Raw genomic sequence first — 12,504 nt, 5'->3', positions numbered from 1 at the left:
GAGTTGCCCTGAGGGTCTCTTGTATTCATACTGTCTGATGGGTTGTCTGTGAGGCCGGGGATTTTGGCTTCCTTTGTGGTAATGTATAACAGGGTGTCATATGCTTCTCTCAGGGAAGTGTTCGGCCGCCGCCCTGGACGTCCTCGCCAACGTGTTCCGTGAAGAGCTGCTCCCTCACTTACTCCCGCTCCTCAAGGATCTACTGTTCCACCAAGAATGGGTCATAAAGGAGTCCGGTATCCTGGTGCTCGGGGCCATTGCTGAAGGTAAAATATCCCCATTTCCAGTACAATGGCTACAAGGTGTTTTTTTTTATTTTTTTTCTATGTTGCTTTTTTTAATATAACCTTTTTGAGTTGATTGATCTCATGTTGAATTCATGTTCTTGTTGCCTGCAGGCTGTATGCAGGGCATGGTCCCCTACCTACCGGAGCTGATTCCTCACCTCATCCAGTGCCTCTCTGATAAGAAGGCTTTAGTCCGCTCCATCGCCTGCTGGACCCTGAGCCGATACGCCCATTGGGTGGTCAGCCAACCCCCTGACGTTTACCTAAAGCCCCTTATGACTGAGCTACTGAAACGAATTCTGGACAGCAACAAGCGGGTACAGGAGGCAGCGTGCAGGTATAAGCGTGACTGGAGGGAGACACATTTTACACTCTTTATTTTATTCACTAAAGTATAAAAACTGTTTTTTTATTTTGGCTTATGCTGAGATCAATCTCCTGCGTTCTCAGTCCCAGTCTATCGGGAGATGTTATATGAATTTACAGCACAGCATGCTGTGTTAGAGATCCTAGAAAACATAACAGCATTAAGTTATGAGGCCCTGCAATCATAGTGCCACTGGGTATCATTTGGTCTCTTAAAGGGGTACTCCCATGGAAAACTATTTATTTAAATTAACTGGTGCCAGAAAGTTAAACAGACTTGTAAATTTCTTCTATTAAAAAAATCTTAATCCTTCCAGTACTTCTTAGCTGCTGAATACTACAGAGGAAATTCTTTTTGGAACACAGAGCTCTCTGCTGACATCATGACCACAGTGCTCTCTGCTGACATCTCTGTCCATTTTAAGAACTGTCCAGAGTAGCATATGTTTGCTTTCGGGATTTTCTCCTATTCTGGACAGTTCTTAAAATGGACAGAGATGTCAGCAGAGAGCACTGTGGTCATGATGTCAGCAGAGAGCTCTGTGTTCCAAAAAGAATTTCCTATGTAGTATTCAGCCACTAATATGTACTGGAAGGATTAAGATTTTTTAATAAAAGTAATTTAAAAATCTGAAGAAAAGGAAAAAAGGTGCAAGTGCAGCTCACAATTAATGTGTAAACCCTACCTTTTTCTCTACATAATTTAAAAATCTGTTTAACCTCCTGAGCGGTAATCCCGAGCGTGACTCGGGGTTAATTTTCCCAGCCAGGATCGGTAACCCCGAGTCACGCTCGGGGTAGAATTGCAGAGTTCCCGGCCGGGCTGCACGATATATCACAAAAGCAATGGGATATAGCGATGCGGCCCCCCGGGAAAACATGCGATTATCTGCTCTGGTCGGCTCCCGTTGCCGGCCAGAGCAGGTAAAGAAAAATACTAAAAGTCAGTGTTTCCCTACCAGGGGGCCTCCAGCTGTTGCAAAACTACAACTCTCAGCATGCCCGAACAGCCAAAGGCTGTCCGGGCATGCTGGGAGTAGTAGTTTCACAACAGCTGGAGGCCCCCTGGTAGAAAAACACTGAGCTAAGTGTAAAAGGAAGAAGTAGCAAAATAAAAAAACCTTTTGCTCACCTAGTCCCAGTCCCTGCAGATGCCGTTCCCCTCCGTGCGCTCTGGTCCCTGCTCTATTCATCTTACAGGACCTTTCACTTTTCAGCCAATCACAGGCCGCAGTGGTGTAAAGCCTGTGATTGGCTGAAGGGGAAAGGGCTTGTTCTGCAGCAAATACACTAGGTTTGAAATCTGCCCGGCAAACCCAGTGTATTCTGCTGCAGGATAAGGGGAGAAGGGGGGGGGGGGGGGGATGTGACAAAGGGGGGAATGTGACAGGAGGGGGGGATGTGACAAGGGGGGGGGGGGAAATGTGACATGAAGGGGGGGAATGTGACGGGGGGGGGGAATGTGACATGAAGGGGGGGAATGTGACAGGGGGGAGGGGAATGTGACATGAAGGGGGGGAATGTGACAGGGGGGAGGGGAATGTAACATGAAGGGGGAAGAATGTTACAAGGAGGGGGAAGAATGTTACAATGAGGGGGAAGAATGTGACAAGGAGGGGGGAGAATATGACGGGGGAATGTGACAAGGATGGGGGAGAATGTGACAAGGAGGGGGGAGAATGTGACGGGGGAATGTGACGGGGGAGATGTGAAATGGACGAAGGGAGATGTGAAATTCAGTTAAAAAAATTGTACCGCTTTTGGTACAAATTTCCAGACAGAATCATACCGCCAGGGAGGTTAACTTTCTGGCACCAGTTGATTTAAAAAAAAAAAAAAAAAACAGTTTTCCACGGGAGTACCCCTTTAATGCAGCTTTGGGTGGACTGTAGTAAAAGGGTTCATCAGAGTCGGGCCAGCCAGCCGAAGACTGGGAGGAGGAGGGGCGGGGTAAGTGAAGCCTTCAGGCATTTAGCGCTGCTTGCCCGAAGCAGGGCTAAATGCCTGAAGAAACCACCTGCCCGGGGCCCGGAACTGCATGTCCCGGGCATCGGGCAATACAAATCACACATCCCTGGTGCGGGCCACAAACTTGCCGCAAACGGCCCGTGGTCTATAAGAAGGAACGCGAATCCAGCACTCATATAGACATTGCATGGTGGCGTGCTGACACATCACTCCATGCTGTGTGGAGAGTTGGGGTCCCAGAGGTCAAACCCCCCCCCCCCCCGGTAATCATTGGGGATATGTTTTTAGGGGCCCCTTTTAAATCCGTGACACTTTAACACCTAATACATTTGGATGGAAAAATGCCAGAATTCTTTCATATGCAGAAAGTTTTTCACTCATAATTTTGTATATGAATCTGCTGTAAAATCTCCTATACAAAGAGCGACCTCCACTTTACACACAGTTTGCATCATTGCAGTGGCTGATAACAGGGAGCAATAACATGACTTTGATTTGATCGTATATAGATGACCTGTCTCTGTTTCACAGCGCATTTGCGACCCTGGAGGAAGAAGCCTGCACGGAGCTTGTACCATATTTAAGTTTTATCCTGGACACTTTGGTTTTTGCCTTTGGAAAATACCAGCACAAGAATCTCCTCATACTCTACGACGCCATTGGGACCCTGGCGGATTCCGTGGGCCACCATTTAAACCAGCCGGTGAGTAACTAGAGATGCTTTAGATCTGGGCTGCAGGATGTTAGAGGAGTAGTCTCATGGAAAGATGTATCCCCTATCCGCAGGTTATTGGATACGTTTTAGATAGCGGAGGGTCCGAGCACTGGGCCCCCCTGCGATCTCCAGTACAGGCCAGGCACGTCTCCGCCCCCTCCCTCAGTATGCTGTCTGCTCACATCTCCCCTAGCATTAGCAAAACTACAACTCCCAGCTTGTCCTCACTGACAGTAGTGGGACACAAGCTGACAGTGGGAGGATGTTTTCTCCAGCTCTGAGCCCTGCGCTCACAGCTGTCAATCAAGGAAGTGTGTCCATGACATAGGTGATGACGCATGGACACAGCAGGACTAGTATGTATCCAAGTAGGAAGGGGGGCAGTTGTTTGACTGGATTTCTCAGTGTGAAATCCCGAAAATTTTCTAATGAAAGCAATTGCAATGCCTATTGGTTAGACATGCTTTACAACATATCAAAAGTTTTTGTATCTGACAGTGCCCATTTAAAACTTAGTGATGCTGAGAATAAAAGCAGCGTGAAGGGGTTGTCTCTCTGGAGGTGATGCAGATATGTGTTACGTGAAATCCATATGATGTCTTTGTATTCATACTGTCTGATCCAGGGATCTCTCCTCACACTACACGGTCTGTAGGTGTCCGGTATGAGATGTTAGGTGTCCGGTATGAGATGTTAGGGGTCCGGTATGAGATGTTAGGTGTCCGGTATGAGATGCTAGGGGTCCGGTATGAGATGCTAGGGGTCCGGTATGAGATGCTAGGGGTCCGGTATGAGATGTTAGGGGTCCGGTATGAGATGTTAGGGGTCCGGTATGAGATGTTAGGGGTCCGGTATGAGATGTTAGGGGTCCGGTATGAGATGTTAGGGGTCCGGTATGAGATGTTAGGGGTCCGGTATGAGATGTTAGGGGTCCGGTATGAGATGTTAGGGGTCCGGTATGAGATGTTAGGGGTCCGGTATGAGATGTTAGGGGTCCGGTATGAGATGTTAGGGGTCCGGTATGAGATGTTAGGGGTCCGGTATGAGATGTTAGGGGTCCGGTATGAGATGTTAGGGGTCCGGTATGAGATGTTAGGGGTCCGGTATGAGATGTTAGGGGTCCGGTATGAGATGTTAGGGGTCCGGTATGAGATGTTAGGGGTCCGGTATGAGATGTTAGGGGTCCGGTATGAGATGCTAGGGGTCCGGTATGAGATGCTAGGGGTCCGGTATGAGATGCTAGGGGTCCGGTATGAGATGCTAGGGGTCCGGTATGAGATGCTAGGGGTCCGGTATGAGATGCTAGGGGTCCGGTATGAGATGGTAGGGGTCCGGTATGAGATGGTAGGGGTCCGGTATGAGATGGTAGGGGTCCGGTATGAGATGGTAGGGGTCCGGTATGAGATGGTAGGGGTCCGGTATGAGATGGTAGGGGTCCGGTATGAGATGGTAGGGGTCCGGTATGAGATGCTAGGGGTCCGGTATGAGATGCTAGGGGTCCGGTATGAGATGCTAGGGGTCCGGTATGAGATGCTAGGGGTCCGGTATGAGATGCTAGGGGTCCGGTATGAGATGTTGATGCTGTGTGCGCTTTTCTTTGTGGGACATGTTAATATACTGTAATCTCTGCTTGTTCTCAGGAGTACATTCAGAAGCTGATGCCCCCTCTTATCCAGAAGTGGAATGAGCTGAAGGATGAAGATAAGGACCTTTTCCCACTTCTGGAGGTAAGGAATGTTCCACTAGAGCTGTATGGAGGGGTGTGATGTAGAACCTGAAATCTGAATTCCACCTGATGGTATTAGTATTCATACTGCCTGACCCCTGATACTGGACCTCTGTACTGTGTTCCGGAGAATCTGGTCATCTACCATTTTGTAACTTCTTGTGTTTTGTCCTCTAGTGCTTGTCCTCAATCGCGACCGCTCTGCAGAGCGGATTCCTCCCTTACTGTGAGCCGGTATATCAGCGGTGCGTCACGTTGGTGCAAAAGACCCTCGCTCAAGCCATGGTGAGTAAGGGTCCTCCCATACATGTAAACCACTACCAGGGTTTCTGTATTCCGGGACACATACTGCCGGGTATATTTGATTGAGTGACCATGTTTGGCTATGGAGCTCTGACCTGTTTGTTTCTGGCAGATGTACAGTCAACATCCGGACCAGTACGAAGCTCCCGATAAAGATTTCATGATCGTGGCCCTGGATCTTCTCAGCGGGCTGGCGGAGGGGCTAGGTGGCAATGTAGAGCAGTTAGTAGCCAGAAGTAACATTATGACCCTTCTGTTCCAGTGCATGCAGGTAAGGAAGGGGCTTGTGGTCTTCGGGCAATCCGAAGTGCTTTGGTGAGATTTTCTGAAGCTTAATCTTTTAATTCTAGGACATCATGCCCGAGGTTCGGCAGAGCTCCTTCGCTCTCCTGGGTGACCTGACAAAAGCTTGTTTCCTGCATGTGAAGCCTTGTATCTGTGAGTGAATTATACTATACTGTATCCATCATCCTTGATCAGTGTCTTCCAACCAGGGTGCCTCCAGCTGTTGTAAAACTGCAACTCCCGGCATGCCCAGGCAGCCAAAATAGTGTATTTTTTGGTCACTTTTTATATCATGAAAAAATGAATAAAAGCGATCAAAAAGTCTGATCAATACAAAAATGGTACTGCTAAAAACTTCAGAACACGGCGCAAAAAATGAGCCCTCATACCGGCCCGTACGCGGAAAAATAAAAAAGTTATAGGGGTCAGAAGATGACAATTTAAAAGTATACATTTTCCTGCATGTAGTTATGATTTTTTCCAGAAGTCCGACAAAATCAAACCTATATAAGTAGGGGATCATTTTAATCGTATGGACCTACAGAATAAAGATAAGGTGTAATTTTTACCGAAAAATGTACTACGTAGAAACGGAAGCCCCCAAAATTTACAAAATGAAATTTTTTCTTCAATTTTGTCGAACTATGATTTTTTTTTTCCCGTTTCGCTGTGGATTTTTTGGTAAAATGACTAATGTCACTGCAAAGTAGAGTTGGTGGCACAAAAAATAAGCCATAATATGGAATTTTAGGTGCAAAATTTAAAGCGTTATGATTTTTAGAAGGTGATGAGGAAAAAATGAAAATGCAAAAACGGAAAAACTCTGCGTCCTTAAGGGGTTAAAGGGGTTTGTTTAGGTTGAATAACCCCTTTTACCATTTCAGAGGTAGGCTTCACTGAGGCCTTAGGACCAGATTATTATCCCTAAACTTTCTCTTTTAATTTTTTTTTATTTTTTTTCAAAGCTTGTTACTAGGCACATTACTGACATGCAAGTAAAAAAAATTGCACAACACTTGGCCACTGGGGGCGCTGTTCTATTTAAGTCTATATTGTAAATCTATAGCCAAGCTTTTTGATGTAATGTTACGTTTAGGCTTATTTGGCCCCAGCATTGAGCGCCGTTCAGAGGAGCTCTGCTGGGTGGGTAAGTGTGTTCAAAATACGGGACTTGAGCGGAGTTAAAAATACAGCAAGCAGTCATTTCTTTGTCCGCTCAATTCCTGCGATACAACGGATACCTGACAGAAACCCAACTGACCCCTTTTAAAGTCAGTGGGACCCGGCAGTGTGCGTTGTGCTCCAAACCGACAAAAAGACGAGCGGACCCTGAATGGGTCGGAGCACGACGCTGATGTGAACCTAGCCTTAGAGGTGTAAGGACTGCAGCAGTCTTAGTATCACACGTGACTAGGGAAGTAAAGTTACCCGCAGCACAGATATTGGAGGTGGTTATTACAATCTCGTACTGTCCTCTGATCTACAAGCCTGATATTTATTAATGACTCCTGCTCTTTTCTTTTTACAGCCGAGTTTATGCCGATTCTTGGCACCAACCTAAACCCAGAGTTCATCTCTGTCTGTAACAATGCCACCTGGGCCATCGGGGAGATTTGCATGCAGATGGGTGAGTGTCACTATAGTTATGGATAAAAGGCTGGAGCTGCAGCATAGAAATCCTCTGTTCTAGAACTAATCCCATTGCTTTTCATCAGGGGCAGAGATGCAGCCATACGTTCCTATGGTCTTAAACAACCTGGTAGAGATCATCAACCGGCCGAATACGCCCAAGACTCTGCTTGAAAACACAGGTTTGTGATTTCCTGGTTAGTCCTGTTTAGATTTTCTTACCATTTAAAGGGGTACTCCGCTGCTCAGCATTTGGAACAAACTGTTCCTAACGCTGGAGTCGGCGCCGGGAGCTTGTGACGTCATAGCTCCACCCCCTCATGATGTCACGACCCGCCCCCCTCAATGGGAGTCTATTTCTCCCGTTACTATCTTCCGTCACAAAATAACGTCCGTTATTCATAAAGGACTAGAACGGATTAAAACGGATAATGTAAAAATCCCATAGACTATAATGGGATTTTGTAACGGACCTTTAATGGCCGATATTCAGGGTTTTCATAACGGAACGTCAGACGGATCTTTAAAACGGATGAATTTCATAGTGTGAAAGCCGCCTAATCATTGACCTCAGTGGTGACGCTGGCTTGTATGGCACATGACTGCTGAGACCTGTGATTGTCTGCAGAAGTCATAACTGATACATTGTGCCAAATTCATTTGATGTATGAGCAGGACAAAGTCTTTTAAAGCGTACCCATGAGATCCAACAAAAACATTTTTTTTTAATATATCACTTAGTACCTAATCCTGACTATTTACATCTAATTTTTATGTGTCTAGCACCTGTTATTTATTTTTTTACACTTTTAATTTAGCTGAGGGGCGGGCCTCAGTGTGCAGGTCTCCGCCCCCTCCCTCAGTATGCCGTCTGCTCACATCTCCCCTGGCATTAGCAAAACTACAACTCCCAGCTTGTCCTCATTGACAGTAGCTGGACACAAAATGACAGTGGGAGGATGTTTCCTCCAGTTTTGAGCCCTGCACTCACAGCTGTCAATCAGGGAAGTGTGTCCATGACATAGGTGATGACGCATGGACACAGCAGGACTAGTATGTGTCCAAGCAGGCAGGGGGGGCAGCTGTTTGACTGGCTTTTTCAGGCTGAAATACTGAAAATGTTCTAATGAAAGCAATTGCAAAACCTATTGGTTATACAGTGGTCCCTCAACATACAATGGTAATCCGTTCCAAATGAACCATCGTTTGTTGAAACCATCGTATGTTGAGGGATCCGTGCAATGTAAAGTATAGGAAGTTGTACTCTCCTGTCCCCGCCGCTCCGGACCAGTCACCGCTGCCCTGGATGTCGCCCTCCATCGCTGCCGCCGCTGCGTCCCCGTGATGTCCCCGATGCTCCGGAACGTCTCTGCTTCCCCGGGATCCTCTCTCTCCGTCTTCGTCATCACGTCACTACACACGCACGCCACTCCTATTGGATGACGGGACGGCGTGCGCGCGACGTGATGACGACGATGGAGAGCGATGGAGGGGATCCCGAAGAGGACGCTCCGGAGCCCTGAGGACAGGTAGGAGACCATCAGCGGAGCACACGGGGCACCGTAAACGGCTATCCGGTGTCAGCTGAAGCAGTCTGCGCTGCCGGATAGCCGTTTATGCGATGGCCCCGACATACAATGCTTTTGTATGTTGATTGTGCCTTCAACTGAGAGGCCATCGCATGTTGAAATTATCGTAGGTCGGGGCCATCGTAGGTCGGGGAGTCACTGTACATGCTATACAACATATTAAAAGTTTTGTATCGGACAGTACCCCTTGAAGGTGTTTTCAGCCTCAGTTCTCTGAGTAATTGTCTACCAGAGCCCCCACCAGCCTGACTCAATTGTTGTGTGTCCCTTTAAGATAAATGACATTTGACTGGATGCTCCTCTGTCATCTGTGCTCTGTTTAACTTTCCTTTTTTATTCCCTTTTTATAGCGATCACAATTGGGCGCCTTGGCTGTGTATGTCCCCAAGAGGTTGCTCCCATGCTGCAGCAATTTATACGGCCCTGGTAAGTCGCTGACCCTTGTATCCCATCCTAATGCATATTTCTAGGTTTATATGTATATACTTCCTCATCCTTTTCTCATATAACAGGTGCACGTCCCTACGTAACATCCGCGACAATGAGGAGAAGGACTCCGCCTTCAGGGGCATCTGCATAATGATTGGCGTGAATCCTGGAGGAGTAGTACAGGTAATAAGCTTAGGTGCTTTTTTAGAATGGTTTACCCTCCCCAAAGCCTTGATCCTATGTATTCATCTTTATCTTGCTTATGTTTCAGGATTTCATCTTTTTCTGTGACGCTGTTGCCTCCTGGGTGAGCCCTAAAGACGATCTGAGAGACATGTTCTATAAGGTCAGTCAGCCTACTGCACCCTCAGTTATTGATCTGTTCTTAAAGGAAAACTGTCAGCTTTCTCCCCCCGCACTAACCAGCGGTACTGATCAGTTTGATCCTTACCGTGCCCGGATCCACCGGGCTAACTGGCACTCTGCGGCCAGCGGCACTGACGTCAGTGCCGCCCAGCTCATCCAAATTCCTCCTCTTCTCCCCGCTCTGTAATGGAGAGAGGGGAGGAATATTGATGCGCTGGGCGGCACTGATATCAGAGTGCCAGTTAGCCCGGCCGGTTCCAGTTAGCACCTCATTTGCATACACAGAAAATAGAAGATTACGGCTGAACGACACGGCGGATCCGGGCACGGTAAGTGTCAAACTGATCTGCGTCCCCCGCACTACCAGCCAGTACCGCTGGATAGTGCGGGCGAACAAAGCCGACAGTTTTCCTTTAAAGCTACTACTCACAGGTGCCCCCTAATGGAAGACTGGGAAATACGTGTATTATTCCTATCAGATATGACTTGGTGGATTGGAGTGATCTACGGGGAAGAGGAGGGTTTAGGGTTAGAAGTATGAGATCACTTGCTCTTGGCTGAATATAAAAACTGTCCTTAAAGGGTTACTCCGCTGCTCAGCATTTTGGAACGAACTGTTACGAACGCTGGAGCTGGCGCCGGGTGCTTGTGACTTTATAGCCCCGCCCCCCTCGTGACATCACGCCCAGCCCTTTCAATGCAAGTCCGGGAGGGGGCGTGACAGCATTCACGGGCCCTCCCATAGACTTGCATGGAGGGGGCGGGGCCATGTCAGTTTGTTCCAAACGCTGAGCAGCGGAGTACCCCCTTTTTAAAGGGAACCTCCAGTGTTGCTGGCGTTCTTGTGTCCTGCCAGACATTTACACCTTTCAGGAGAAGGCACTGTCAGGTGGTGATGCTGGGAACCCAACTTCATTGGAACAAATTAGCATTACCTGGTACTGGAGCTCATCCAATTCAGGTTACTTATGGTCCCTGCCTATCTACCTACAGGTAAGGCCATCTGTGTTAAAGGGGTATTCCAGGCAAAAAAAATTTTTTTTATATATCAACTGGCTCCGGAAAGTTAAACAGATTTGTAAATTACTTCTATTAAAAAATCTTAATCCTTCCAATAGTTATTAGCTTCTGAAGTTGAAAGCTGCGGGTGTTGTGATGTCATGGCCACGCCCCCTCCCAACGTCACACCATGCCCCCTAAATGCAAGTCTCTGGGAGGGGGCGTGGCAGTTACCACGCCCCCTCCCATAGACTTGCATTGAGGAGGCGTGACTGCACGAGGGCTGTGGCCGTGATGTCACGACCCCCGCAGCCCACACCCAGCCTTCGAAACAATTTTCCCAACGCTGAGGCAGTGGAGTACCCCTTTAAAGAAGTTATGGTGATATTACAGGTGTACAGTGGACTTGCTCACATGGTTTTATATCTTTTTTTTTTTTTTTTTTTTTTATATATTTTTTTTTTTTGTTTTGCAGATTTTGCACGGTTTTAAGGAACAAGTTGGGGAGGATAATTGGAATCAGTTTTCGGAGCAGTTTCCTCCTCTGTTGAAGGAGCGTTTGGCTGCGTTCTATGGGGTGTAATGTGATGGAGGGCAAATCTACACATACCCAGCGTGGGAGGTAAGGACTGGAGGAGCGGCGGCCTGCTGCCGGGCGGATAGCTCTATAATAGGCTTTATATCAATGTCATCTTTTTCTTCCTACATGTTCCTGTTAGGTCCATGAGGTCATTGGGGAGATTGGTGTCCTACACCCCACTCATCCAGTCTTTAGCCTGGTTTCAGGGAACAGCGTCCTGGGTCAGTGACATCCCTCCATTCCAGACTCCTTCCACCCGACTCCCAAGACACCTCAGAGGAGAACAGGAGGATGCCAACACTACGCCACCCTCACACCCTCGGAGACCTTCTTCTTTTTTTTATTTTATAGTAACTGAGCATGAGGGGGGGGAAGTTGTCTTAGGATTGTTAACCCTTGTAGGGTGGGGGGGAGGAGCTGGTCCCACGTCAGGATTTCATACCGGGCAGGGAAGGAGGGTTAGACTATATAGAGTGGGAGGGAGGAGGGGAATCTACAGCTATAGAGACATCGGACTGTTCCCCTACAGTTCGGAGCAGGTTAGGGTCATACAAAAATAATAATAATAAAAAAGGCAAAAAAAATAAAATCACAGCAGACTTAGGGTTGCAACAACAGAACGGAAGGTCGGCCATTTTTGAAAGGTTCAGGTTCAGCTGAAGGAAGAGATTGTAAAAGTCATGAGATGCGTCTGAATGGGGAGGAGAGATTGTGAAATTTTTTTTTTTTTTTTTTTTTTTTTCGTCTTACTACTTTTTTGCTCCCTTTTTGCTATTTTTGCACAAGAGATAAATGGTTTCACTACAAGACGTCTCAGTAATAACCTCTATAGCAACAGCAGGAAGATTCCTTTTTTTTCTTAAATGTTAATATCTACACATGTAGAATGGCGAGAAGATATAGAAAAAACGTAAAAGACTTTGCTGCTGAGTTCGGACCAGCCCTTTTTAGATGATTGTGTGAGCAAGGGAGCCCCCTATTGGGTAAAATAATGGGAGGATTCTAGTAAGGGGACAAGGCACATTCGGAAGTAGATAATGGATAATAAATAAAAAAAATTCAGCGGAGAGATCTTTTTTTTTTTTTATAAGCGCGTACGCAGACAGGAGAGAGATGCGTTTGTTTTAACATGCGGGCTATGGAACTGGTAGTGAAGGGGATTCTGTTTAGTTTGTATATGGAACTATTGGCTAAATTTGATACGTTAGTGCTGATATTGGGGCCTGCCTGCAGGGGGCAGTGTGTACAATTATCCTGACCAT

The 12,504-nt window shown here is 47.1% G+C and overlaps 1 protein-coding gene and 2 non-coding genes across 6 annotated transcripts in view; all 3 read left to right on the top strand.

Annotated features, from left to right (window-relative positions):
* Positions 1–11,831, top strand: part of TNPO2 (transportin 2) — a 43,739-nt gene extending 31,908 nt beyond the window's left edge. For all 4 annotated transcript variants that reach the window (XM_056570322.1, XM_056570323.1, XM_056570325.1 and 1 more), the window contains exons 12-25: positions 114–266; positions 399–624; positions 3,153–3,324; positions 4,977–5,063; positions 5,240–5,347; positions 5,478–5,636; positions 5,716–5,803; positions 7,179–7,277; positions 7,366–7,461; positions 9,219–9,294; positions 9,381–9,480; positions 9,569–9,643; positions 11,138–11,284; positions 11,382–11,831. In XM_056570322.1, the coding sequence (XP_056426297.1) occupies positions 114–266; positions 399–624; positions 3,153–3,324; positions 4,977–5,063; positions 5,240–5,347; positions 5,478–5,636; positions 5,716–5,803; positions 7,179–7,277; positions 7,366–7,461; positions 9,219–9,294; positions 9,381–9,480; positions 9,569–9,643; positions 11,138–11,245 (1,547 nt within the window). In that variant the 3' untranslated portion in view covers positions 11,246–11,284; positions 11,382–11,831. The remainder of the gene's footprint in view (positions 1–113; positions 267–398; positions 625–3,152; positions 3,325–4,976; positions 5,064–5,239; positions 5,348–5,477; positions 5,637–5,715; positions 5,804–7,178; positions 7,278–7,365; positions 7,462–9,218; positions 9,295–9,380; positions 9,481–9,568; positions 9,644–11,137; positions 11,285–11,381) is intronic.
* LOC130268166 (small nucleolar RNA SNORD41) lies at positions 3,892–3,961 on the top strand. The gene has a single exon (XR_008843522.1). It is a non-coding gene; the product is annotated as a small nucleolar RNA SNORD41 (small nucleolar RNA).
* LOC130268167 (small nucleolar RNA SNORD41) lies at positions 5,093–5,162 on the top strand. Its single transcript, XR_008843523.1, has one exon. It is a non-coding gene; the product is annotated as a small nucleolar RNA SNORD41 (small nucleolar RNA).
* Positions 11,832–12,504: the final 673 nt, after the last annotated feature.

This window comes from Hyla sarda, chromosome 4, assembly GCF_029499605.1.
Source record: "Hyla sarda isolate aHylSar1 chromosome 4, aHylSar1.hap1, whole genome shotgun sequence".
NCBI lineage: Eukaryota > Metazoa > Chordata > Amphibia > Anura > Hylidae > Hyla > Hyla sarda.
The sequence above is the reverse complement of the archived record's forward strand: the minus strand, read 5'-3'. Positions and strand labels throughout refer to the sequence as shown.